Source organism: Truncatella angustata (genome assembly GCF_020726525.1).
Source record: "Truncatella angustata strain MPI-SDFR-AT-0073 chromosome Unknown BKA67scaffold_2, whole genome shotgun sequence".
NCBI classification, from domain to species: Eukaryota; Fungi; Ascomycota; class Sordariomycetes; order Amphisphaeriales; family Sporocadaceae; genus Truncatella; species Truncatella angustata.
This window is the reverse complement of record NW_025763382.1, coordinates 719,586-744,143: the sequence shown is the minus strand read 5'-3', so window position 1 is coordinate 744,143 and position 24,558 is coordinate 719,586. Positions and strand designations below refer to the sequence as shown.

The window sequence follows — 24,558 nt, the reverse complement described above, 5'->3', positions numbered from 1 at the left end:
ACTATGCATGTTGCGTTTCACACGGATGCCTGTCAGACGTCAATAACCAATGAGCGACGGTCCTGGTGGTGTAGTTTTAGTATTCTATGGTGAGAGCCCAACCCATAGTGACGCTAAACAACAAATGCTTATAAATCACGGTCATATCACATCAATGCCATCGCGTTTACAATATGCAACGAAATCCGCTGCCAGTCAGTGCGCCTCTTGCCAAGTCCTATTTTCGACATGGCACTAACTAGTTCATGCTTTGACATACACCCCCGCAACACAACAACTCGGATTGCTGACCGTCTTTGCTGACCTGATGACATGTGCTGATAAATTACGCAGCCTCGTGACTATAGCATTCCATCTACGGGGTAGCAATCATGCGGGGCTGCAGGGCTGACAAACGCAACGCTCGTTACCTTGAACAGTCAATCGCTCCGATCCACCCGGAGCAGTAAGCCTGAACGTTTTTCTGAACATGGTCGATGTGGATTCACCTACAACGGCTCTTGCTGTTGCAATTACCGGACGCATCAATCGCACGTAGGCACACACTGGCAACATGCTGTTTAACTGAGAGCAAACTTTGAAGTATCGTTGTCATGATTTGTGCAGTCCTCGTATGTCCCTCGAATCAGTGGCCAACGTGTGCCGCGCATTGACGATTGTTGTAGTTGTAATCATATGCGGTAAGCACTCCAACCAGATGGACGATTGTAGCAAAGACGACTATGATGTGGAAGATCTGATGAGATGACCCCCAAATATCGAATGTTCCTGGCTTGATGCACTCGGGAAACCTCGTCTGCAGGTTGACCGCGTTAATGGCTAGAACTCGAAAATTCGTGTCCTGGGAACTACTAACCGCATATATCACAGCTGCGACCAAGAACAGGCCGCCTTCCGCTAAATAGTATGGCAAGCCGGACTGCAGGGCCATTTGCGGAAACCCGAACTTATAAATGCCATGGGCAATAGGGGCAATACCGGACAAGCCGGTGCTCACAAGAGTAAGGAGACGGAATGTTCTCCATTTTAACCCTTGAAATCTCGGGTGCACCATCACGAAGATAGAAATCGCACCAAGACCACCTGTCTGAATGAAGCTTGAGTTTTCATGTAAATGTACTAACTTGACAAGGATACTTACCATTCCCCAATATATAGTCTTTTCGAGTTGCTCGCACCAGAAGCCTACGTAAATACCAGATATGAAAGATCCCACAATCAAGAGAATGATGCCGACGAAATCCAAGCGTAGCCATATCGCCTCTACTTTCTGAGAATGGTTGATCAAGGTATGGTAGGCAGCAGAGAAGCCAAAACAGGTGGTTGCGGTCAAGAGAAAGATGGCCAGGACAGCGTAATCCCCAGCAGATACCCCCGAGTATCTTCGATGGAGAGGCTCCAGTATGTAGGCTTCGGCCAAAAGAAACGCTATGGCTGCGAACAAATGGGAGTGGATATTGACCAGCTCATTGTGTAAGCCAGCCCAGCTCCGAATGCATGTCTTGGCAGAGTTGGATACAGGACGATATCCCCTTCGAATCCATGGGTTGTCTTGATACCAGTCCGGAATGTCTTCAAATGGCAAAAGGCAAATTCCATCGTTCCTGCGATCCTGGATCGACAGCGGCAGAGCGCGCGGCTCGGAGCGGCTTTTTTCGCACTCCTCGCTTCCAGAGCGCGATTTCTCCGAAGACATCTTGGTCGAATAGAATCGTTTTGCGGGACCTAAAAAAAAAAATAGAAACCCAGAAACTGAAAGACAGGCTAACCTTGGTGGAAGAGCAGACGTTTCTCACATTGCAAAACTACGAAAGAATAATTGAGGGGAGTAACGAGAGAGAAAAAAAAATCCAAATGCTCTGATGGCCTAATTCTGAAGTATCCGTTGGCGACCGAATCGGTGTTGGACTTGCATATCGACCCACCATATGACGGTATGGGAGGGGATTCCCAAATCGTGGGACCCATCCCCCCGGATCGAGATGCCCCGGAATGGGGTTTAGAGCGCGATGGAATTTCAGAACATTGTGGTAAAGTTGCCGACAACGATCTGAGAAGTGAAGCACTCAACCTGAGTAAATACCACCCCGAAATCGTGATACTTTGAGATGTCTAGCACGGATTGTTGGACGAACAAAGCGTTGCAACTAACGTTAGAGACTCAAAGCGAGCCGTTACCAGGGAATAATAAGTTAGTCTCGAATTGACGAGCTCCCGTCTGTTGCCATCGCGACACGGAAAGGTTGGCCAATTTGCACCACTAGTGCTGTCAGTGACGTTAGCCGACGGAAATCCATGACAGCTCGCTTGCTCACAAGTTTGACTGAGAAATTCGAGCTTTCAGCAGGGAAATTGATTTCAATGCCATCCGATCTCAGGTGGCCAGTGCGCATGTGACAGTGGGGCTAGATTCCACCCGTGGCCATGTACTGTAAGCACCTCCCAGCTCCAAGCACCCCGACGGGGGGAGGCGCTAGGAGGCACTGGGCCTTTGCTGGCTGGCTGGGTGCAAAAAGTCACACAAAAAGGAGTGCAGAGAGACTCAGAGCCGCCTCTTGAGTTGGTGGGCTAAGCTCATTTGAGAGCGACAAGGGTGTCCATGCCATCGTCATCTGTACACAGGTTTGGAGGGTCATTCATTAATCTGGGCCATGTCGAGCGAGTGATCTGGTCTCCATCCGCCAGTCTCCTGGCGTCCATTGTCACTCCTGAGTCCTGACTCCCAAGCAGCTGTGAGTCGCAACAAGCTTTCTGGAAACCACATAGAAATGACAGTCTCCCTCCACATGATTTCATGACCGACACGATCCTCTCCTCTTTGGTTTTGTTACACAAACTGCAATCATGAACGGCCATTTCGCCACGGCCGGCGACGAGCTGTCCAAGACTCAATACGAGCATGGCGTGCAGGTTATCGACGAGGATAAGCTGTTCAAGTAGGTCATTTCCCTGTCACATGAGCGCAGTCGCTCCAACACGGAAGACCACCCGACTGTGCGATGCTAACTCAAAGCTTGATCGCAGCCCTAAAATCAACACCTATCTGCAAGTCACCGATGTTGCAGATGCTGGCTTCAACTACCACCTCATATCTGTCTTCGGCTCGCAGTCGACAGGCAAGTCCACGCTTCTGAACCATCTGTTTGGTACCGAGTTCAATGTCATGTCCGAGTCCGAGCGCCGACAGACGACCAAAGGAATATGGATGTCCAAGAACAAAAAGGGGTCCATGGCCGACAACATCCTGGTCATGGATGTCGAAGGCACCGATGGTCGCGAACGTGGCGAAGACCAAGACTTTGAAAGAAAGAGCGCCCTCTTCGCCTTGGCCACCAGCGAGGTCCTAATTGTCAACATTTGGGAGCACCAGGTTGGTCTGTATCAGGGAGCCAACATGGGACTTCTCAAGACTGTATTCGAGGTCAACCTGCAGCTCTTCCTCAAGGACAAACAGTATGTCTCCTATACACGCGAATGAATCAGGACAGTTGGAAGAAACTTGCTCACAGTAACCTACACCAGGTCTACTCCACGATCGCTGCTGTTTTTCGTTATTCGAGACCACATTGGCAACACCCCCTTGTCGAACCTCCAGAACACTCTTATACAAGACCTGGGAAAGCTCTGGGCTGGCATTTCAAAGCCCCAGGGGCTGGAAAACTCGCGCATCGAGGACTACTTCGATTTCGCCTTCTCAGCTTTGCCTCATAAGATTCTCCAACCCGACAAGTTCGTAACGGAGACCGAGAAACTAGGGCAAAGGTTTGTTACTGCCAGTCGAGGCACCAAGGTCATTGGCCAGCACGGGCAGCAGGAGCTCGATGGAGGTGTACTCCTGCCAGAGTATCATCGAAGAATCCCTGCCGATGGCTTTTCTGTCTACGCCGAGGGAATATGGGATCAGATTGTCAACAACAAGGATCTCGACCTTCCAACACAACAAGAACTGCTAGCACAGTTCCGATGCGACGAAATTGCGAGGGAGGCTCTCGTTGCCTTCGATGAAGCCATTACTCCACTCGAAGAGAAGCAAGCCGAAGCCGCACGCGTAGGAAAGCCCTCCGTACTACCGGACCTTGGTCAGACTGGAACCACAGCTAGGGAGAAGTGCCTGAAGAGCTTTGAAAGCTCTGCTAGTAGATATCACAAGGGTGTATACAAGCGGAAGCATCAAGAACTCGAGACCAAGATCGACCAGCGTTTGAAAGCTCTATACCACGGCCAGGTCTCCGCAATCCACAAATCGGGTGTCGCCTCATTCAGCGATGCTGTCTCTGGCGCCGTCAAGGCTGGACAGAAGTCCGGAGGCGCATACGAGTTTGCTGACATTGTTGACTCCGAAAAGACCAAAACGTTGGAGTTCTTCAAAAAGGAGGCTCAGAGCCTGGCTATCCAAGGTGTACCATGGACCAACTTCAAGTCGCAATACTTGCTTTTCGAGCAGGAACTCGACCAGGTCAGCGCCAAGCTTAGAAAGGAAGAAATGCGCAGGCTGGCCACAAGGGTTGAGCGCTGGGTCAAGTCTCGCCTGGGAGATGCAGTTGGACTCGAGTTCAACAAGCTAGGGTCTGGTAGAGCGGGATCTGGCGCGCCCGAGACAGGCGACAAGCCAGCTACCGAAAAGGATCTTTGGGACCGAATCTGGAACGTCTTCATCTCTGTCGTCAAAGAAGCAGAGGGCCGTTTCACCGACAGAGCCAAGAGCTTTGAGGCGAGCCAGGGTGAGGTGGAGGTTGGATTATGGCGCCTTCGACGCAAGAGCTGGGTTGCGTTGAGAGAGAAGATTGAGGAGGAGGTTATGGAAGGCAACATTTTGCTGAAGCTCCGGGAGAACTTCGAGGACAAATTCCGCTACGACGAGGCTGGTGTTCCCCGGATCTGGCGGCCAACTGACGATATTGAGGGCATCTATACCAAGGCTCGAGAGTCTACTCTGACGCTCATTCCTCTGCTTTCGAGGTTCAGACTTTCCGAAACTTACGGCCCACCCGACCTACCCGATTTCATTGGCAACCAACCCGCAGGGGTAGAAGCTGAGGACGAAGATGACCTCACGCCCATCGGCGGCGTAGACGAGGAAGACGGTAAAAGCCTCGAGGAGGAGACGACAATCTTGAGCGAAAGCAAGCGCCAGGACCTTGTGGTCAGGTTCAAGAAGACAGCCGATGGCGTTTATGTCGAAGCTAAGCGCAGCGCGATTGGCGGCGTTTCACAAGTGCCATTATACTTCTACGCAATACTCTTGGCACTTGGGTGGAATGAACTTGTCACAGGTAAGCGCTCGCCCCCTTTGTTCTCCACTGCCAACAGCAATGTCACTAACATGATCTCAGTTCTCCGTAACCCGGTGCTCTTCCTGCTCCTCATTCTGTTTGCAGGTGGCGCGTATGTGGCTTACACTCTCAACCTCCTTGGGCCCATGATGCAAATGAGCGGCGCGGCCTGGGGCCAGGGTGTCGAGATCGGCAAGCAGAAGTTGCGTGACTTCCTCGAGAACAACGAGACAGCACGGGCAGCCATCTCCATGCCCGCACGCCGCGATACCGACTCTATCAGCATGGACACGCTGGACAGCCGTGGCAAGAAGGCCGAGCGAAGGGCCAACGGCGGCAGTGCCGTGGATGATGATGACGAGATCTGATGTAAAACATAGTGATTGATGAATGGTGGGGCGCATATAGGGTATTTGCATGATGGAGCAATTATCATAAGTCACACTCGTGTGATGGCTTGACATGCATTTCTGTCAAGTGAAGCTAAATCTCAACCGTTACTCCTTAACGCCTCTCTCCCATGCAGGTCCAACTTATACATACACATATATCTAGAAGCGCCCCCCCCCCCCTCCCCCCTTGTTTTCATAATGTGGCGAAACCATGCTTTCGTTTAGAAGGCTTCCAGGCCAGCAGGCGTCCCAAACCACGTCCCAAGCTCGTCTGCGTCCTTCTCTTTCGCACCGCTATCCAAAAAGAAATCCGTCACTCGGCTCGTGCCCTCTTCCTCATCCAGCGGCCAATCGATCTTTACTCCGCCCTTGGCATCCAGCATGTCCTTTGCCGTGCCCCAGCTAAACCTGCACTCGGGACCCCAGCCAAAGACGGGATGCATGTTTGACCGCATCCAACCGACGCAGCGGCCATCTGAAGGATACCCAGAGCCCCAAGCCATGCCCCCGTCCTGGGGCTTCTGCGTCGCCTCGCTGTCGGCATCGGCATCGCCACCAGCATCAGCAGCGGCGCGCGCCTCGTAGAGGACCTCGAGGGCCGCGTCCCTCGTGACCTTGGCGCAGACGGACGCGGCCGACACGCACGGGTACAGGCTGTCGGCCTTCTTGGCGACGGTGATCTTGGTCGTGGGGAACACGCGCTCCAGCCTCTTCTGGTACGCCGCCGGCTGGCCGATGGTGTCCACGTAGATCTCCCGGACGTTGACCCCGCGCGCCAGGACCCCCTTGATCAGGGACACGGTCGCGTCCATCGCCTGGGCGTTCAGGTTGTACGCCGCCGCCGGCCGCATCATGTTGGCCCCGATGTCCCGCGCCGACAGGCTGTGCGTCGCCCAGCCGCACGACGCGTGCAGGTCCGACCCGGCGGTGCAGAGCGCCTGCATCAGGTCCGACCGCACCGCCGGCGTGAGCACCTTGGAGTCGTCGAAGTGGTGGGCGGCCTTGAGCAGGGGGTCCGAGAGCGGCAGGGGCAGGTAGAAGACGCCGTAGACCATGGGGCCCAGGACGGGGCCGCGGCCGGCTTCGTCGACGCCGAGGCAGCATTCGGGTCCGAGGGTTTGTGGCGATGAGGGTGACGTTGAAGAAGAGTCGGGGGAAGATGGCGGGAGAAGGGCGGCGGGCACCGGTGAGTAGTGCTCGTAAGACTCCCCGCCCAGCAGAGCGTCGCGGTGGATGGAGGGCGGGACGAAGACGTCGGAGATGGGGGTCTCGAGGTCGAGGTTGGGTGTGTCGTCGGTCATTTGCGTGTCTTCCCTGGTGAGGTGTGCCATTGTGGCCTTCGGATAAGGACGAGAGATTATGTGTGAAGTTCAATCTCAGATGGCAGAACAGAAACAGCAAATACTGCGCTCGCACTCCTGCTTATACTCAATGGGCTGTATGTAGCATATGTATGTAGCATGGGCCAGGTGACGTGTAAGTGGTTAGTGGGGTGTATACAAGATTATATAATGCAACGAGGCTTGCTTGTTCTACACCAGGAATTTGCAAATGACTTGGTTGACAATATGAGAACTCTGGGAGTATTTACTCTGTCTTTCCAGGCTCGATTTCGTATAATGTTTTACTGCAGGTCTCACCAAGGCCCATGTAAAGAAAGTGCCATGCGAAGCTACTGTAAGTGGGACGCGACTTGGTGCTGCTTCTTTCTTCAACTTTCACGCGTCTGTCTTGTCTTAGCCCCCCCGAGTTGAGCTCTTTAGTGGGGGGTGACAGCTCCGATAGCCAATCAAGTCGACTTTACATATACTCGAGCTTCTGGCCCGTCAACCGTCTCGCTAAAATAAACATCCAGGGCACATCCCCACCTGGTCTTAGACGATACAATACAATACAATACAATACAATACAGTAACGCGTCGTGACGTGACGCTATCGTGAACCCTCCGTGTTCGTGTCAGAACAACTGAGCCGTTAGCCTTCACGCTCACGAACCCAATCAACTCCGACGCCAAGGTCTGGATGCCACTTCGAAACAAAAACATACACAGCCGTAATTCAACCCCAGTTCAGACATGGCGCCCCGGCCTCAGGCGCAACGGCGCAATCCTCAGTCGTCGCAAAACGAGCATGTCTATGACCTGGGCGTTAGGGGAAGGTGGGAGCTCCGATCCGTTCAACTTGTACAGCAAGCCATTCTAATACCACCGTCAGGAAAACGGGCATAATGGTCCAAGACACGGGAGAGCGCGATGAATTTGGAATGGAACCCGATGACGATTTATTCTCTTCGCCCGAGAAAGGCACATATGGCAACGCAAATGCGCCCCACTCATCCGAGTCCGACGACGAACAAGATATGGAGATCGATGAAGGTATGCGCCCATCATCGTCGCCACCCTTGGCTTGCCGTACAGCACGGCACAGCAATACACTGCACTGCACTGCACAGAAGAGATGAAGCTATGCTAATCTGCTCGCCTTGCAGCCTCCACCCTCGGACCCGCGACAGTGGCCCGCATGAGGAAAGATAGAATCTCCCTCCCCAAGTCCCGATCGCCAGGCAAGACCTTTCTCAATTCGCCAGCTCGTCACAATCCCCACATCGGGCGCACCTCTTCGCCCATGCGCGGAAGTGTCGTTGGAGACGAAGAACAGGAACAGGAGCGGGAGCACCCCAGTCCAACCAAGTCCGCGAAGCGTCGCCTCGACTTTTCCAAGGACCCCAGAATAAAACCTGTCGCAACACAGTCGCAACCAAATGGATCGACCCACAAGACATCCAGTCAAGCATTGAGGGCACAGAGTCAGGGCTCGAAACCCACAAGGGTCAATGGCTTTGCGCAGAGCGACTCGGACGATGCACAACCCGTCAGGCGAAGGCCCAACGCGGCGTCGCCTGTGCTAGAGGATGACGATGACGATGACGATGACGAGGAAGAGGAAGAGGAAGAGGAGCCTATGGACTTCCTAGACGCCGGAGACGACGATGTAGAGCTTCCGGATGGAGACGAAGACCCATCAGTGGAAGAGGAGGAACCAGAAGAAGAACCCGTCCCGGTAGCAAAGCCGCAGCCTAAGAAGCGCGGCCGCAAACCGAAAATCCCATCTCCAGCCATTGAGGAGTCGTCCGAACCGGAGCCCGAACCTGAATCAGAGCCAGAGCCAGAGCCAGCATCCGAGGTACGAAAGGTGCAAGGAGAGCCCCTGAAGAAAAAGAGAGGTCGCCCTGGCAAGAGACCTTCTACGGAAGTGGTGGAACCAGCGAAACCGGCAAAGCGACCAAGAGGAAGGCCATCTCTAAACAAGGACAAGGACGATTCCAACCAAGCTGAAACAAGTGCTGTCGCCGAGGCACGCGGAGCCAAGAAGCAAAAGCCTGAACCAAAGCGAAAGGAGAGCAAACCTGAGAGCTCCAAACCTGAGGCCTCTAAAGCGGCTACGGCAAAGGCTCAACCCGGCCGGAAGCGGAAATCTTCGAATGTAGGCAGCGGAGGTTCGCCAGTGGTACCCCCTCGCCCTCCTATGCCAAAGAGACGCAGTCTGGTCAGTCAAAGGCGCGATAATTTCGAGGTCAGGACGACTCGGTCTGGTAGAGTCTCAACAAAACCGTTGGAGTTCTGGCGTGGTGAGCACTATGAGTATGATGATCAAGATGACGAGGTCGTCGAGGACAAGCAAGGCCGCCGCATCAAAATTGGTTCCAAGTTGAAGGGTGTCGTTCGGGTGGAATACGACGAGGACAGACCCAAACGCCGTCGGGGTAGGCCCGCCTCTGCAGCCCCCGGTCGTCCCAAGCGTCCCGTTTTCGATGTCGCGGAAGAGGAAGAGGAAGACCGCGAGGAGTGGGAGGACGATCCTGGTCGTGTGGTGGGAGAGTGCATCTACTGGCACCCGGACTACGAGTTCAGCCCCCCGCAGGATGAAGATCAGGTCGAGGTTGCAGAGGAGGAGATCGCGATATCCGAGGCCGCGATCCAGATGAAGGACATCAAGGACGCCACATTCCGGTTCGCCAAGACACTGACGTTGCCATTCTTCGGATCTGGAGTCGTAGACTTGCCGCCGCATTCGGAAAAGCGCACTAAGAACGCGAGGAAGATGCAGATGGTCTTCTTCGTGCATTATGGCAACGTGGACGTGACGGTCGCCTCGAACCAGTTCAGAATCACGAAAGGTGGCACTTGGTTTGTGCCCAGGGGTATGTCTTTCTCTGCGTGGAGTGGCTGGAACCATGATACTAACATTAAACAGGAAACAATTACAGTATCACAAACGATACGGACAAGCCAGCGCGGCTATTCTTCTGTCAGGGCTGCGAGATGACCCAGCCGGCAGAGAGCCAGGAAATGTAGTCCCTGTGTGCATACAGGCTGTCAAGCAGTGGCTACGTCCCTTGCAGTGGATAGTCGAGCAGTACCACGACTACCACGACAAGTAATTTTTAGGCAATGAGCCTAAGTATGTTACCACAGCGAGCATGAGTTCGATTGGCTGAACTTACACCTGCACGGGATGAGAGATTACTGACATTGCTGTACCCAACGAACATTTCTAATCAACCATGTTCAAGGCATCAAGCTTAAAAGAAAGCAGATGAGGGCGGGATCGCAGCCACATTGTCACCCCATCGTCTTACCGTATCATGGTATATGATTATATGTGGCACGTATGGTGGTGTGGATGATGGCACACGTATCTTTGATTGATGTTCGGGGTATATATCTGAATTGACGCTGCTCACAGCAACACGGCGTTGCGGGGAGGATATAAAAGCTGTCGCTATCGATTGATACCATTTAGTCATTCGTCCACGGCCACACCCTATTGTCGGTGGCTGTGGGCGCGTGTAAAATAATTCATTAAAAATTCGTTCATTTACATGACGTCTTGACGCTTGTTTATCTCTACGAGTAAACTGATTATTCAATGCATGAGGCTGTCCCTGGTAAAGGAACAAGTGGTTGCATAAGTCACAGAGACGGATGGTACGAAAGATGGCATGAAGAACTTTGTTGACGATGACCCTGGGATTCCAGCTACGCACTATACTTTTTTACCCGTTTTCTCGAGCATCTCATCCACAAACTTTGAATCCTTCCGAGACGCAGGAACCGTTGCTCCAAAGCAGTTGGCCAGATAAAACGTTTCAGTGTATGCTTTAAACTTGGCCATGATTAGTAGACAAAAAGTTTTGCCGAAGAGTTCAAGGCAGCTTGCAGCATCCTCGGGGCGTTTGGTGATATTTCTTTTACTACCATCAGGCCTTATAATAAGCTCATCACGGCGGACCCCGTCAGTTGCTTTCTCTTGGCCTGGGATTTGAAGCAGAAGTTCTTCGTCATGTCATTGCAGCTCGTGCGGTTATGATGTCTTGCCGTGCATGTAAGTATGCCCAGCCAAGGACCTGAGGTTCTCATTGTTTGTGATGCGTTTATGTCAGAGGTCTTATGCTCAAAGGTTTCAGAGGCTCAATCGGTGGACGACGATGATGATGCAGAATCGGGCAGACTTAACAAAAGTCTCTTGCATATGAAAATTTTTTTTTTTTTCGCACAGATCACATCTACAGCGTTACACTGGTGTAAGTCAATGACGGATTGTAATGCCCTTTACTCATTATCGTACTAATTAAATGGGTTTTCCTGCAAAGTTCCTTAATGCACTGTAATTTAAATCCACGCAAAGCCTTTCGTGGTGCAGTCAGATGACCCAAGGTATTCTTCACAGGCAAACTTGGACTTGTACTGCAATTCGTGCTCTTCGTCATGGTCCTAAGAGCAGAATCACGCGAGCTGGGATTATGAACCCATGACTCATTGAGCAATGAGGATGTATATGAGGCTTCTGGAGAGTCAACAATGTCAGAAATCGCGGAAAGACGAATTACCCTGTTCTGATCCAGCATAAAGCCATACATATCATCCGATTTCGTTGCTTCAATCTCAAACTGCACGGCTTCCCAGGTGAATAAATCTGCAAGAGCTTTTTGAATGAACCTGTTCAGTTCCCAGAAGATAATCCCGTGGCCAGGTCCTTTCTCGCTGTCGGGCGTTGCCTCGACGTGTCTGTAACGCCGGCCTTTGTTGTCATCATACGAAAAAATATCATTCCAAGCATGCACCATTTCGTGAGCTAGATTGGAGATCGTCTCTTCAAACGACATCTCATTTGCCCCGTTTTCCGGTATGTCGTGAGTATACAGCACAATTTTCCCTTCGTTCTTGAGGTACACTGCTGCACCTATATGTTGCGGGTCATGCCCAATCCGAATTTCAAGGCATACAATCAAGTTCTTAGCGACGTATGGCTGTCCCAATTTTGGAGAGTTCTCGTTTGGTGGTAGTATTGGACTAGTAAATTGGCCATCGAAGAATAGGTAGTCTAGCGCTGGTAAATATGTCCTGACAATATCCAGAGAGTCATGTCCAACTAAACCGCTTCCGTGTACGAATCCTCGATCCCCGAGAAATCTCCTACGAAAATCACGAAAAACGAACGCCAGCGGTCCTTCCCCTTATACCTACCGGGACAGCTCCTTAAAAAATGGGCTGCTCGGACCCGCAGGTCTTGATGGATCGTGGGAATATCGCTCTCTGGTATCCCCCCTGAGTATACCCCTGGCGGCTTTTTCGATTGAGTTGGATTTCAAGAAATTAATGGCTGCATCTGACCAGCCGCTTCGCCTCAATATGTCCCTATGTAGCTCACTCATGGCTGCGGCTGAGAAGTTACGGGCTTGATAGTTTTGGGCCGAAATTCAGCTGGTCTAGTCGATATTCAGGCAGATTGGGCGTCGGTCCTAAAGATATGAAATCCATATCCACAATGCGGTTTAATTCCAACATATAAATATTATCTTGGGACTATACAGTCGTAAGTATAACAAAGGCCTTGATCAGCTTCCAAATGTTCTGAACAATACAAGATTAGACAAGCAGACTTTGAGCATACTCTGCTGCAGTGTCTTAAACTAGTAGAAAACACTGCAAACTGCCCCTTAGAGCAGAGATGACTGAAAGGGGATTCGATGATCATAAAGGCCTCATGCAGTCTTGTGAAGACCCGCGTATTGCGGTTTTAAGTGATTCGTGATAAGCCTCTTAGATCCTTTGTCTGCAAAAAATTATCATAACTTAGTTCAGCAGCTTCTCCTTACTTTGTGTGATCTGGTCTTAAACCGTTGGCTCTAGTAACAAACAAAGGAATCCTTTCCTTTGACTACCTAGCTTAGTCAAGCGATGTGAATTTCCGCCATCTGAGAATCAACCTGAAATACTTTACGAACAACTCTGCCGGCCTCTTCAGTCTACAGTCCAAGCAGTAGGAAGATAAATGAGGTACGGCTCGTCTTCTACACTATCCAGGAATATAAGACCTATATATATATAGATCTATACCCAGACTGTCTAATCAGACAATTAAATACACAGAAAAAGGAGCCTAACAGGCTAGCTAGTTATTATGTATCCATACAAGTAAAGTTAGGAATTCCCATCCATGTGCCTCTGCAAGGAACCATGACCAAAAGAAATTAACCATGGGTTACCCGTTGATTTTTTGAGATCCATATAATTAAAATGTAATTATCAGGATTGTTACAAATTTACGAGCCATATTACCGTGCATTGTATTTTCTACCCGCCAGGTACATATTGTATTAAGTATGACTTTGAGTCAGGTTGTGCTGAGCTCTGATCCCGGAAAACTGATTGAAATGAACTATGATGATATTCTCACAACACCACATCTCATAAGGATTTAGCAATGATTCAACCTGAACTATCTACAGAGGAGGACAAGATCCGCTCGTTATGAAGCCCGAATGGTAGAATACTGAGAGCAATACGTCGCCGCTAAATATTAAGCATTTTTCTACCTCTGTTTGTCTCTCCGTAAATGCCATCTTTGAGACACTTTGAAAGCTGAATGAATGTGGTGCGGTACTTTATGGAGCCCTAACATGAATTTAGGAGCAATCTATCATTTCCAAGGCCACTGTGTCGTTGTATGTGCTCATCAACTTGGTATCTTGAATCCGGAATGCCTCGGATTCTGGAAGACACCATCAGGATCATATTGAGCTGAAGCGTCTTTGATCTTCGCAATAGACTTTCCACCATATCCCGCAATTGGATCTTGAATTATGTGCGCATAATTGAGATAATGCCAATTCTTGTTAGCCTGCAGATCGTTCGCATGTCCCTCTACAAGAGACACGAATTTTTTCGGCCAAACCAAGTATCTCAGTCTGGTCTTCAACCTCGGTGACAGTCACAGAAAAGAGCCATGCAGCGAGTGGGCCGTCGGCGACAAGGTCTTCCAAACCTAGCACATTACCACCTTTCTCATTGCTATGAGCCACAAATGCCTGCGGTATGGGTTGCATGTTGGCGACGATTGTGAGCGATGAGCCATGTTTTATCGTCACCTCCATCTTGCCGATGTACTCGCGTAGTGTTATGTAAAAGAACTCCAACATTTCCACAACTACGGCGTTCGAGACAGTGCCGCTGAACTAGTTGGCATAACCACCTAAATGTGCTGATTAAAACAACAAGTAGTTTCTGATTTCCTTGGTAAATTGTTGATGGCCAGTAAGTCACTGAAGACCGTGGGTGAAGTGATATTGTCCAGCGCGCCAAAAACGTCGTCAAGCAATAGGATTGACTTAGGAGAGGATACCGCTCTCACCAGAGCCTAACAGTTATCAATTCTCTCTGAACCGGTAGAAGTATGAATAGAGCAAACTCAAACCACTCGGTGTTCCTGGCCAGCACTTAAAGCAGTCCCACCACTTCCAAACAATGACATGTCATCCGTAGGAAACCTCTCAAGATCCTAGGAAGGTGACATCCTTGACAGCACCTTTGCCGCACCCCTCATTGTAATACATGCAACTAAAATGATATCAGATTCCATTGAGAAATGATAGGTTCCTCTGAGAAGCATTTTCTAACCATTCGGGTGCCGTATATTCTGTACAGTGGCCATTTTCGGCTCACAGAAGAAACATATTATCACATACAAAGATTCGGGTCAAAACGTTAACGTGATCGGAATTGAGAAGGGTTCTATGCCCACATATACGGCGATTCGTGCCACGACGATACATGCTCCAATCTATTATATCTCCAACTATATGTACAACCACTGATAATCTTGATCAATAATCAGTATTCAGGACTTTCTTCAAAGGTGCCATATCCTTCTCATAACCTTCCACCTTCTTATGGCTATTCTCAAGCTTCGTCAACAGATAGTTGATTCTACCCGCTGTCTGAGCTGGTTGTCTAGGTAGGCTGCCAAGTAGTGCAAGTTCGTTCTCACACTTCTCAATAGTCTTGCCTTCAACCTTGCTCAATTCGGTAAGAACGTTGAGGTCCATGGAAGCGGCAAGCACCTTGTCTTCTGTAAGTTGTCTGAATGCTGCTTGATAAACGGGCTTGCCTGGCGCGATCTTTTGTGGTCGGCCATTGTGACTCTTGACTGTGATCAGCTCCGCGTTTGCTAGCCCCTCGAGTGCCCCTTCACCATCCGAAACAGTTGTAGATGATGCGAACGTATCAGATCGCAGGACTTCGTTGTATCGAAGGGACTGACTCTCGCTCGAAGCAAGTGCCTTTACCAAGTACCAAGCCTGCTCGACTGACCACACCTTCCCGGTACCATCAGCTGCTGCCTTCCCTCCAAGCAAGAACATTTTCAACAACTCAGAAGCAGATTGTTCTATCAGGATTGTATAAATTAGTTCCGGTTCTTCAATGAAATGAGCCATACCAAAATAAATATGTGAACTCACCAGTGATCTCGTCGACGGCCTCCTTTGGCGTTTGGCCGGCCTTCAGACGTCGTGCAAGGAATTCAAGGTCAGTTAGTCGGCCACCAAGAGTTCCAATGCACTGATCCAGTCCTTTGAGGTTGTGCTTCCTCGGCTTTGGAGTGGGTTTGTCCTCACCATCCTCGTTCTCGATGTCTTGTAGCGGCTCATCATCACCTTGCAAATGGCTGATCACAAAACGCTTCGCCACGTCAGGTGACAAATCGCCCAGAGAGACTTGACGGAATACTCGATCGGGTAGTGATTTAGACAATGACTTCGAGTAGGAGGTGTCGTTTGTGAGGAAAATGACGTGCGCAACGTTTGATTGAACCAGGGTTGCGGCCCACTCGGCAATTTTGTCGTAGACGATGGTGTTCCCTTCCCCATTCTTGTGAAGAAAGTTGTCAATGACAACAACAGATCGCCTTTCCGGGTGCGTTTCGAGCCAAGCGTCAACGGGAAGAGATGCATCGATGTCATCCTTCTTGCGACCAGAAATATCGATTTCACTTAAGGCTCCTGCGGTCGTCTGTAGTATCTTCTGGAGCTGTGCCTCTAGAGTTTCGGAGAAGCCTGCTTTGACACCAGTCGTACTTTGGACAGCCAAGTCGAGCATACTACTCATACTATTTGCCCAAGAGAAAATAGGCCTGTAGCCGACTTCAGAAGCCAGCTTTTTGATGGTGGCAGATTCTCCTCGGGCTTCCACGATTGCTTTGCAATCGATTACCAAGACGTTTCGTCGACCTTTCAGCGCCTGTTCCAGGACGAGTTCCTTCTTGCCAGAGCCTCGGGGTCCTTGGACCACGATGAAGGTCTCTGCTGTTTCCATCAACCACTTCTGAATCTGATCGATCAGGTCTTTTCGGTGGCTCCAAATAGCATTCAGGCCTGCTTGTTCACCTTTCTTGTTGCGGAAAGAGAAGATATCGGAAGTTTGCCGCCTCAGCCATCTGTACAATCTGCTGTTGCTCAAGCGGAAAGTCCTTTGTACGTGAGCCTTGACAAAGAATGACCGAATGGGGTCAAAAATCACGACACTCAAACCAGTAAGGAGGGCCACCAGGATGGGAATGACTATCCTAGGGTGATTCTGGATCCAGTTCCAGATGTTGTGCGCTTTCACCCTCTGTTCATACGACATACGTAACTTAGTTCCTGTCTTGCCTCCGCCTAGCTCTGCTGGGACAACAAAGCCGTGAAGACAGTTGCGCGCCATGATGGAGTTTCTCACGGCAGCGAAGTCAACATAAGCATATTTGGGCAGGACCTTGGAGTCAAAAGGCTGGGAAATAATCTCAGCAATCTTGCCATACTTGCGGAAAATGACGTAAAGGTCTTCTTGAGATAGTTCAGCGGCTTCCTCGCCAGGGTTTGGCGGCACAAATTCGATCTTCAACCGGGCGTAAGGAAACCTGTGCAGATCCTCAAGCCAAGGAACGCCTTTAACGAGACCAGTCTGGATACCTCTGAATGGACTGAAGAACGGCTTGATTGGCTGTTCCTGAAGACGCTTCGATATCGTTCCTTCGATTTCCTTGGCAGGCAATTCTGATGGATGGGTGAACTTGACGAATGCTCCACCATCTTTAAGTCTTGGCAGAATCTCTGTAACCTTGACGGGCAAACTATCTGGAATAGCTCTCTTTACCATGTTCATGGGATCCATGATTCCGAGGCTTGAGTTGTGAAACTTCTGCAGAAGCTTTGATACATCCTTGTCTGGGCTCTGCCATGGTGCTCGAAGCAAGCCTGTAAGCTTGAGAGGAAACAAATCTATGGGATATCAGCATTTGAAATGCCTCTACTGTCAAGGCGCATGGCTATCAAGGCCTCACTCACTGTCAATCCATATAATGGACTCGTTGTCAGCGGCCGATATATGACCAGTCGTGTCATCCGGGGCTGTGGTAGGTGTGGACTCCCATCTTACGGCTGGGATCCTTGTAGCGAATGTGGGACGTATCCGAGCTCCTGTCGTGAGTAAGTTGTGCCTGTGAAAGCCCATCAGACCATTACGGCCAAGGCCGACACGTCTCGATATCATTGCAACCACTATGAGCAGAAACCCATTGTTCCTGTGGCAGAATAGGCACTGAGGTTAAGATATATCTGAGCAGAGCTGAGCTGAGCTTGCTGCTTAGCCTCGATTGCTTTAGCCCGACTTTCTCCAGCCAGATATGAGGTCATCGGCTGTTAACGGGTCGCGTCTTGGTCTTGATCGTGATTAACGGCCATGTGCCACATTGATCTGTGCGCCACAGTCTGCGCCACGACTGCTCTTTGATCTTATCGTGCGGATTACATACCGGAGATTTTGAATTGTATCGCGCCTGGGAAATCGGCATGTCTGAAATACTATTGTACCATTCAACGTTTCGACCTTCTGGCCTTTGTATAACTACCATTTTGTACTACTAGTTTCGACTTGTTCTCAAGACATCTCAGCGACTTCTTGCACAGTCTACAGCCCGATTTCGAGCACTGCCACCTCTTCATTGCCATTGGCCCGGCGATCTCATAGCGCATCGCTGCATATCACCCGACTTGGAGAAGTCGCTTCTGCAACCATTCAGCCATTACCCCTCGCCTGCCCTTGAACCTTAGAGGAGGGAAACCAAAGAACATACGAGTGTCGTTCTGTCACTCTGGTCCCTTTCTCATTTACAACAAACCTCCAACCTCAGTTACTTTCACAAATCATATCACGACATAATGGGCTGGCTCTGGTCCTCCCAATCCCCCTCCAAGGGCCCGGACGACGATACCACCACAGCACAAGCACGACCCCAAGCACCACCGGCGCCTACACAGCAGCCCGAGCCTGCCTACAGCGACCCAGAAGTCGCCAAGTTCATGGCCGACCTCCAGGACGCATTTGGCGGCAGCAGCAAACCGTCCTCCTCGCACTCAACAACAACAGAACCGTTCTCGAAAGCGACCTCGACGACGTCGACACCTATCGAACAAGCCGACAACAACACAACACCACCGCCACCCCCCAGCACGACGGATTCACCATGGCGCTCCCTCTGGGGCCCCGCCGCACAGTCCGAGACCCCTTCGTCATCGTCGTCGGGTGCGTACACTACTAACACAGCACCAGAGCGCGCCGCAGCGCGTCAGCGGCCACAGCAGCATCCCGAGCGACTTGACGAGATCTCTGAGTCGCTCCTCCCGACGACCATGTCGTGCCGCAACGCGCTTGACGCCGCCTTCTACTGTCAGTCGCCCGGCGGGCAGTGGAACGCCGTGTACCGCGAGGGCGAGGTGCGGTCGTGCTCGGACCACTGGGAGGACCTGTGGTTCTGTATGCGGGTGCGGGCTATGGGGGGTAAGGTGAAGGAGGAGGAGATCAGGAGTCACTACAGGAAGAAGGAGTTGGCCAAGTACGGGCCCGGGAGGCCGAGCAGCACGGATGTCTGGGAGAGCCGGGAGGAGAAGGTGCAGCCTGGAACGGCGTTCACCGAGCGGTATGACCCGCCGAACATCAGTGACGAGGAATGGAGGGCTTTGGAGATACAGAACAGAAGAGCCGTGCAAGGGGCGCTTGCAAAGAAGTGATGGGAAAGATAATAAGTATACTTGGGAATAGACAAGAGTCGTCACTCCAAACCATCTCTAAGCCGTCGTTCGCGCACCGTAAAGACACCTAGAGCTGCAAATGCCCAGCAAGACGTTTGCTAGGTGTTCTGCTAAAAGAAACCAGTCCGGCTAACAACCAACCCCCCTTCCTGCTGACAACCCCCCCGGTCCTTCAGCCATATGCAAGATACCGCGTATTTTGCTTGGCAGCAACATGATCGCTGACCGAGAATGGAGAATATCAACCGCCCGTAAATCATGAAGCTGTACGGCGCTTGAGAAATTGGATCATCAGTGCCGTGGATGGAGTTCTACAGTAGTGTTTAAGCGATAATGGCGTTGCTTGCAGCACAGATTACTAAATGTGTTGAACATCCACCGCGACTGGTCCGGTCCATGCAGACAATAAAATACCATACCTCTTTATAAATTAAGTATTATACTGTCACTTATATCAGATTATGATAATTCTCTTATTTTAATTCTTCTATTAAGTAATACTTTTAAGTATAACAAAAAGCGATTAGCCACGACTTAAGACCAGAGGAAATACCCTCGCCGTCAACTAAGGTGAATGTCGTGCAAACGCCGCAACAAAGAGCTCTTCTGAAGCCTTCACGCCTATCACAATCATAAGAGAAGTGGTTATTTTATGAACTTATTATTCATTGATCATCGGATGATCTTCTTCTAAAATACATCCATGCATCATGACCGCAACTTTTTGTCCTTTATCATCATTACGTGAGAACTCTAACGATATGCCATTTCCTCATTGTGTCAAAACTGACACCTACAAAGAACGCCGAAACTGAAAGCAGAGGGTATAACAGAGAAGTGAAGTGTTTAGTCGACCTCCTCGACGGTAGGGCCATCGTCGCCACCAGCACCGGGGGCACCACCAGCGCCAGCACCGGGGAAACCGCCAGGGGCACCACCGGGCATGCCACCGGGAGGACCACCGTTAGCACCGTAGAACTTCATCATGATGGGGTTGGCAATTGCCTCCAACTCCTTCTGGTGCTCCTCATACTCCTCACGAGTAGCTTGCTGGCTATCGTCGAGCCAAGCAACGCACTTGTCAATCTCGGCCTTGAGGGTCTCCTTGTCAGCAGCGTCGAGCTTCTCGTCGACCTTGGAGTCGGCCAGAGTGTTGCGGAGAGAGTAGGCGTAAGACTCGAGACCGTTCTTGGCAGAGATACGTTGACCCTCAGCCTCATCCTCCTCCTTGTACTTCTCAGCCTCCGAGAGCATACGCTCGATCTCCTCCTTGGACAGACGGCCCTTGTCATTGGTAATGACAATCTTGTTGGACTTGCCGGTACCCTTCTCGACAGCGGAGACGTTCATGATACCGTTAGCATCAAGGTCGAAAGTGACCTCAATCTGAGGAACACCACGAGGGGCGGGAGGAATGCCGGTGAGCTCGAACTTGCCGAGCAAGTTGTTGTCCTTGGTGCGTTGACGCTCACCCTCGTAGACCTGGATAAGAACACCGGGCTGGTTATCAGAGAAGGTGGAGAAAACCTCGGACTTCTTGGTGGGAATGGTGGTGTTGCGGGGAATGAGCTTGGTCATCATACCACCAGCGGTCTCGATACCGAGGGAAAGAGGCGCGACGTCGAGAAGCAAGATCTCGTTGGTGGTCTTGTTGCTGGTGTCACCGCTAAGGATGGCAGCCTGGACGGCAGCACCGTAGGCAACAGCCTCATCGGGGTTGATGGACTTGTTGGGCTCCTTGCCGTTGAAGTAATCGGTAATGAGCTTCTGGACACGGGGGATACGGGTGGAACCACCGACGAGGACGATCTCGTGGACCTGGCTCTTGTCGATCTTGGCATCGGCCAAGACACGGTCGACGGGCTGGAGAGTCGAGCGGAAGAGGTCTTGGCAGAGCTCCTCGAAACGGGCACGGGTGATGGAGGTGTAGAAGTCGATACCCTCGAAGAGAGAGTCGATCTCGACCGATGTCTGAGCAGAAGAAGAGAGGGTACGCTTGGCCCGCTCGCAAGCGGTGCGAAGACGACGCAGGGCACGAGCGTTGGAGGAAAGGTCCTTCTTGTGCTTTCTTTTGAATTCGTTTACGAAGTGGTTGACCAGACGGTTGTCGAAGTCTTCACCACCCAAGTGAGTGTCACCAGCGGTGGACTTGACCTCGAAGATACCCTCCTCAATGGTGAGAAGAGAAACATCGAAGGTACCACCACCCAAGTCGAAGATAAGAACGTTGCGCTCGCCCTCAGACTTCTTGTCCAAACCGTAGGCGATGGCGGCAGCAGTTGGCTCGTTGATGATACGGAGGACGTTCAGGCCCGAGATGAGACCGGCATCCTTGGTAGCTTGACGTTGCGAGTCGTTGAAGTAGGCAGGGACTGTGATGACTGCGTTGCTAACGGTACCACCAAGGTAAGCCTCAGCGGTCTCACGCATCTTGATCAAGATCATGGAGGAGATCTCCTCAGGTGTGAAGTTCTTGGTCTCGCCCTTGTACTCGACCTCGACGACGGGCTTGCCACCCTTGTCGACAACCTTGAAGGTAAAGTGCTTCATATCAGCCTGAACCTCTTGGTCGCTGAACTTGCGGCCAATCAGACGCTTGGCGTCAAAGACCGTGTTGGTGGGGTTCATGGCGACCTGGTTCTTGGCGGCATCTCCGATGAGACGCTCGGTATCTGTGAATGCGACGAAGGAAGGTGTGGTTCGGTTTCCCTGGTCGTTGGCGATAATCTCGATGCGGTCATCTCGGAAGACGCCAACACACGAGTAGGTCGTGCCTGCGATATTTGTTAGTAAAGGGAGCTCGAAAAATAATTCGTAAGATTACACATACCAAGATCAATTCCGACGGCGGCGACCATCTTGTCGTTGATATTTAGAGTTGTGAAGAAGTTGTGTTGATTATGGAAGGGGTATGAGTGTAGTAACAGTTGCGGAAATTGTCAGATTTCGCTTGTTTAAAGGTCCTTATGACAGGAGGACGATTTGCGAGTTTGTTTAGAGATGTAAATTGATTGAGAATGGAGAATAGAAAGAATGAGTTGAACTGGCAGAAGTTCAAGATATTAAATGGCTGAAAGCTCCAGGCAAGCTAATGACCCCACCTAAAGAAACGGAATCTTCTGGAAAGAGCGACCCAGCTTCTGAGGCACCCAGTGCGTTCCAGCTCACACAAAACACTCTCTAGCAGTCTCTTTTCTGCTCCAGAAAGTACTAAATCTAGCTAGAACAATCCATTTTAATATGAATCGCATCCAACTGTCCTTTTTTCAAATTCATCCCATAGCAGAAGTCTCCTACCAGTTGCTACAGAGTGATTCTATAGAGCCCATCTTCTGCGGTGACCCCGCCATCGTTGACTAGCAACAGTGACGTTGTTCGGGCAAAAGTGGAAATTTTCATGGTCCACTTTTCTTCTGCCTTGCCATCGGGTTTTTTCTCTAGTGGTGCCCAGGTGGCGACGCAATACAGAGCAACAGAGGTGACACCCGATCTTCATTGGTGGATCGCTGAGTAAAATCTTTACGTCTATCTTGTTCCATTGCGTTCAAGCGGTGGATACTAACTTCAACATGTGCACCCCTGAGTTATACGATTTTCCAAGCTAGAATAATATGGAAAGTTGACTAGAGGCTTGTGGCATAACATAGAACAACAGAAAGCCTTGTATAGAATCACATTAGGATAACAGACGTGGCCACCGAGTTCAACATGTACACCTTTGTCATACGATGTCGCAATCTGGAATAATATGGAACGTTGACTCGACGCTTGTCGCCTAACATAGAATAACGTAGAAACCCCAGTAGGATAACAGAAGTGAATGATGACACAACCTATCGTTTTACATCGAATTCTACCAATTATAGCATCATAGGTCGGGATGGTCATAGAGTCTAGATACCACCAGCATTTTTAAAGGTATAACTTAATTGGCTATCGTCAAGAAGCTACGATTTGAGTAGTCGCATGCTGCTCTTTGTCTTCGTGCCTTGCCCGGTTATAGATATTTAGAAGGACTTGTGTTTTGTGCTTCCATCTCCCTTGGCAGCTTGTTCGTTCGGTATCCCATGTGCTTTAGACGAATGCTCTAGCAGACATGCTCAATCTTCTCAGGCTTGCTGTCCTTGGTTCCAAGGTCTGTCTTCAGGGCACGTCCAAAGAGCTCCAGTAGGACTTCAAAGCAGACCTTCGTGATGGCCGGGTCATAGCGACCCTTACTGAGCTCATCCCTGATGAAAGCATGTTGCGCCCAAGCGAACTCGTAGAAACTGAAAACCACCCCAGCATCTCGCAACTTCTGTCTGATCAGGTCGCGGCCAGCATCAGGTACGTGCGTATCCTTGATGCCAAAGATCATGGCAACCTCTCCCTTAAGCTCGGAGAATTTGTCAATGGTGTGATTGCTGTTTTCAGGGGCCGTAGCCGATGTGTTGGCGCTCTCGTATGGGCCCAGTGTTCGGCTGTGGACATCAGTTGCAAAGTAAGTAACGCAGGCGCTGACCCGAGAATCGAGCTACTTGAAATTAGTTTCAGTACTGGTATGAATGAGATGAGGAAGACCGTACCGCTGCCCGGAGGGCCAGATGGCCACCCAAGCACATGCCTGTAACGCCTATCTGCCCAGTGCATGTGGAAAGGCTGAGGAGGTAGTCCACCGTCTTGTATGAGTCTTCATCGTACGATTGGAGAGTCTAGTGTTACGACATAAGCAAATCTGGACTTTAACCGTTATAACCTGTTTTGCTAACCTTCTTCACCTTCCACTCATTGCCTTGATCGGTTCCCGGTACATCGTAAGCAAGAGCATCAGGGCCTGTGAAGTCATGGTACGAAGACGGCGCAGCTACTATGTAGCCTTGTCCAGCAATCTGACGTGCAAATCTGGCCACCGGTCCAGTGACTATACAAACGATTTGTCAGGGCTCTTATCGACGACATGTCATGGTAGTGCATTAGGCTATACCTTGATAAATTTCGCTGAATAATACGACACCAGGGAAGCGTCTGTCAAGTTTAAGTAAACAGCTATACTACAGTAAGAAGGACAAAGTAGGACGTAGTCAACATACGCGTTTGGATATTGAGGAACGGTAGGGTGGAAGAGAAAAATCCCTAGGAGGGGTAAGTCAGACTGAGCATGTTGCTTAATGAGTGAAGCATCATACTCATCGAGGTCTCCTTCCCATCCACCTTCGTCTGTACATCGGCGTGGCTCTCCTTGATCAACATTATGGGTTTCGGCGATGTGCTTGACGGAAAGGGTGCTTTGGATAGCTTTCGATGGGCTAATTGTCACCGAGCCGATAGACATAACCCCCGCTCTCCGGAAGTGGGCCTAAGCAAACCCGGCCACTTCTAGGCTCGGAGTCGTTGAACTCAATGCAACAACTGCACCAAATTTCATTGCCTAGTTGATAGTACCATTAAGCAAAGTTCTTAAGTTAGCTTTCACTAAACATTCATTTGGTTAAAACGACTGCGAATT

The 24,558-nt window shown here is 50.5% G+C and overlaps 9 protein-coding genes across 9 annotated transcripts; 3 read left to right on the top strand and 6 right to left on the bottom strand.

The window, feature by feature from the left end:
• Window positions 1–317: 317 nt before the first annotated feature.
• On the bottom strand, window positions 318–1,930 carry BKA67DRAFT_155286 (mPR-like GPCR protein). The gene is made up of 4 exons (XM_046095137.1): window positions 1,926–1,930; window positions 1,142–1,873; window positions 857–1,087; window positions 318–796 (listed from the first exon to the last, which is right to left on the bottom strand). The coding sequence occupies exons 2-4, from the start codon at window positions 1,694–1,696 to the stop codon at window positions 626–628; spliced, it is 957 nt and encodes a 318-aa protein (XP_045960655.1). The 5' UTR covers window positions 1,697–1,873; window positions 1,926–1,930; the 3' UTR covers window positions 318–625.
• Window positions 1,931–2,913: 983 nt separating this feature from the next.
• BKA67DRAFT_551861 (RHD3/Sey1) lies at window positions 2,914–5,852 on the top strand. The gene is made up of 3 exons (XM_046101791.1): window positions 2,914–3,453; window positions 3,523–5,273; window positions 5,334–5,852. Exons 1-3 carry the CDS (start codon window positions 2,957–2,959, stop codon window positions 5,639–5,641), a joined length of 2,556 nt encoding a protein of 851 aa, XP_045960654.1. The 5' UTR covers window positions 2,914–2,956; the 3' UTR covers window positions 5,642–5,852.
• A 34-nt stretch (window positions 5,853–5,886) lies between these two features.
• BKA67DRAFT_512059 (ribonuclease H2 subunit A) lies at window positions 5,887–6,966 on the bottom strand (the record flags this gene model as incomplete). The annotated part of the gene is made up of 2 exons (XM_046097444.1): window positions 5,887–6,195; window positions 6,256–6,966. 2 exons carry the CDS (start codon window positions 6,964–6,966, stop codon window positions 5,887–5,889), a joined length of 1,020 nt encoding a protein of 339 aa, XP_045960653.1.
• Window positions 6,967–7,520: 554 nt separating this feature from the next.
• On the top strand, window positions 7,521–10,134 carry BKA67DRAFT_155029 (Mif2/CENP-C like-domain-containing protein). Its single transcript, XM_046095134.1, has 4 exons — window positions 7,521–7,823; window positions 7,880–8,040; window positions 8,154–9,866; window positions 9,920–10,134. The coding sequence occupies exons 1-4, from the start codon at window positions 7,741–7,743 to the stop codon at window positions 10,018–10,020; spliced, it is 2,058 nt and encodes a 685-aa protein (XP_045960652.1). The 5' UTR covers window positions 7,521–7,740; the 3' UTR covers window positions 10,021–10,134.
• Window positions 10,135–11,337: 1,203 nt separating this feature from the next.
• On the bottom strand, window positions 11,338–12,380 carry BKA67DRAFT_531688 (uncharacterized protein; the record flags this gene model as incomplete). The annotated part of the gene is made up of 3 exons (XM_046099414.1): window positions 11,338–11,439; window positions 11,556–12,069; window positions 12,193–12,380. 3 exons carry the CDS (start codon window positions 12,378–12,380, stop codon window positions 11,338–11,340), a joined length of 804 nt encoding a protein of 267 aa, XP_045960651.1.
• A 2,324-nt stretch (window positions 12,381–14,704) lies between these two features.
• On the bottom strand, window positions 14,705–17,797 carry BKA67DRAFT_551855 (RNA12 protein-domain-containing protein). Its single transcript, XM_046101790.1, has 3 exons — window positions 17,331–17,797; window positions 15,468–17,264; window positions 14,705–15,394 (listed from the first exon to the last, which is right to left on the bottom strand). The coding sequence occupies exons 1-3, from the start codon at window positions 17,533–17,535 to the stop codon at window positions 14,832–14,834; spliced, it is 2,565 nt and encodes an 854-aa protein (XP_045960650.1). The 5' UTR covers window positions 17,536–17,797; the 3' UTR covers window positions 14,705–14,831.
• On the top strand, window positions 17,798–19,522 carry BKA67DRAFT_551853 (uncharacterized protein). The gene has a single exon (XM_046101789.1). The coding sequence runs from the start codon at window positions 18,204–18,206 to the stop codon at window positions 19,050–19,052; it is 849 nt and encodes a 282-aa protein (XP_045960649.1). The 5' UTR covers window positions 17,798–18,203; the 3' UTR covers window positions 19,053–19,522.
• Window positions 19,523–19,536: 14 nt separating this feature from the next.
• BKA67DRAFT_687858 (heat shock protein) lies at window positions 19,537–22,141 on the bottom strand. The gene is made up of 2 exons (XM_046109058.1): window positions 21,904–22,141; window positions 19,537–21,847 (listed from the first exon to the last, which is right to left on the bottom strand). The coding sequence occupies exons 1-2, from the start codon at window positions 21,929–21,931 to the stop codon at window positions 19,920–19,922; spliced, it is 1,956 nt and encodes a 651-aa protein (XP_045960648.1). The 5' UTR covers window positions 21,932–22,141; the 3' UTR covers window positions 19,537–19,919.
• Window positions 22,142–22,995: 854 nt separating this feature from the next.
• On the bottom strand, window positions 22,996–24,459 carry BKA67DRAFT_551846 (dienelactone hydrolase). The gene is made up of 6 exons (XM_046101788.1): window positions 24,239–24,459; window positions 24,143–24,185; window positions 24,037–24,077; window positions 23,822–23,973; window positions 23,639–23,764; window positions 22,996–23,586 (listed from the first exon to the last, which is right to left on the bottom strand). The coding sequence occupies exons 1-6, from the start codon at window positions 24,300–24,302 to the stop codon at window positions 23,161–23,163; spliced, it is 852 nt and encodes a 283-aa protein (XP_045960647.1). The 5' UTR covers window positions 24,303–24,459; the 3' UTR covers window positions 22,996–23,160.
• Between the last annotated feature and the right edge of the window lie 99 nt (window positions 24,460–24,558).

What these genes read in the sequence shown, in the direction of transcription:
- BKA67DRAFT_155286 (XM_046095137.1), bottom strand. Translation starts at nt 1,696, where the DNA reads ATGTCTTCGGAGAAATCGCGCTCTGGAAGCGAGGAGTGCGAAAAAAGC. An exon ending in AGACTATATATTGGGGAATG is followed by an intron (nt 1,088 to 1,141) that starts GTAAGTATCCTT and finishes AGCTTCATTCAG; the next exon opens with ACAGGTGGTCTTGGTGCGAT. An exon ending in TCGCAGCTGTGATATATGCG is followed by an intron (nt 797 to 856) that starts GTTAGTAGTTCC and finishes GTCAACCTGCAG; the next exon opens with ACGAGGTTTCCCGAGTGCAT.
- BKA67DRAFT_551861 (XM_046101791.1), top strand. Translation starts at nt 2,957, where the DNA reads ATGAGCGCAGTCGCTCCAACACGGAAGACCACCCGACTGTGCGATGCT. An exon ending in CTCTTCCTCAAGGACAAACA is followed by an intron (nt 3,454 to 3,522) that starts GTATGTCTCCTA and finishes AACCTACACCAG; the next exon opens with GTCTACTCCACGATCGCTGC. An exon ending in GTGGAATGAACTTGTCACAG is followed by an intron (nt 5,274 to 5,333) that starts GTAAGCGCTCGC and finishes ACATGATCTCAG; the next exon opens with TTCTCCGTAACCCGGTGCTC.
- BKA67DRAFT_155029 (XM_046095134.1), top strand. Translation starts at nt 7,741, where the DNA reads ATGGCGCCCCGGCCTCAGGCGCAACGGCGCAATCCTCAGTCGTCGCAA. An exon ending in GACCTGGGCGTTAGGGGAAG is followed by an intron (nt 7,824 to 7,879) that starts GTGGGAGCTCCG and finishes TACCACCGTCAG; the next exon opens with GAAAACGGGCATAATGGTCC. An exon ending in CACTTGGTTTGTGCCCAGGG is followed by an intron (nt 9,867 to 9,919) that starts GTATGTCTTTCT and finishes AACATTAAACAG; the next exon opens with GAAACAATTACAGTATCACA.
- BKA67DRAFT_551855 (XM_046101790.1), bottom strand. Translation starts at nt 17,535, where the DNA reads ATGATATCGAGACGTGTCGGCCTTGGCCGTAATGGTCTGATGGGCTTT. An exon ending in GTCCATTATATGGATTGACA is followed by an intron (nt 17,265 to 17,330) that starts GTGAGTGAGGCC and finishes GATATCCCATAG; the next exon opens with ATTTGTTTCCTCTCAAGCTT. An exon ending in GGCCGTCGACGAGATCACTG is followed by an intron (nt 15,395 to 15,467) that starts GTGAGTTCACAT and finishes CAATCCTGATAG; the next exon opens with AACAATCTGCTTCTGAGTTG.
- BKA67DRAFT_551853 (XM_046101789.1), top strand. Translation starts at nt 18,204, where the DNA reads ATGGGCTGGCTCTGGTCCTCCCAATCCCCCTCCAAGGGCCCGGACGAC.
- BKA67DRAFT_687858 (XM_046109058.1), bottom strand. Translation starts at nt 21,931, where the DNA reads ATGGTCGCCGCCGTCGGAATTGATCTTG. An exon ending in CGCCGTCGGAATTGATCTTG is followed by an intron (nt 21,848 to 21,903) that starts GTATGTGTAATC and finishes CAAATATCGCAG; the next exon opens with GCACGACCTACTCGTGTGTT.
- BKA67DRAFT_551846 (XM_046101788.1), bottom strand. Translation starts at nt 24,302, where the DNA reads ATGTTGATCAAGGAGAGCCACGCCGATGTACAGACGAAGGTGGATGGG. An exon ending in TGGGAAGGAGACCTCGATGA is followed by an intron (nt 24,186 to 24,238) that starts GTATGATGCTTC and finishes TACCCCTCCTAG; the next exon opens with GGATTTTTCTCTTCCACCCT. An exon ending in ATGAGTGGAAGGTGAAGAAG is followed by an intron (nt 23,765 to 23,821) that starts GTTAGCAAAACA and finishes TCGTAACACTAG; the next exon opens with ACTCTCCAATCGTACGATGA.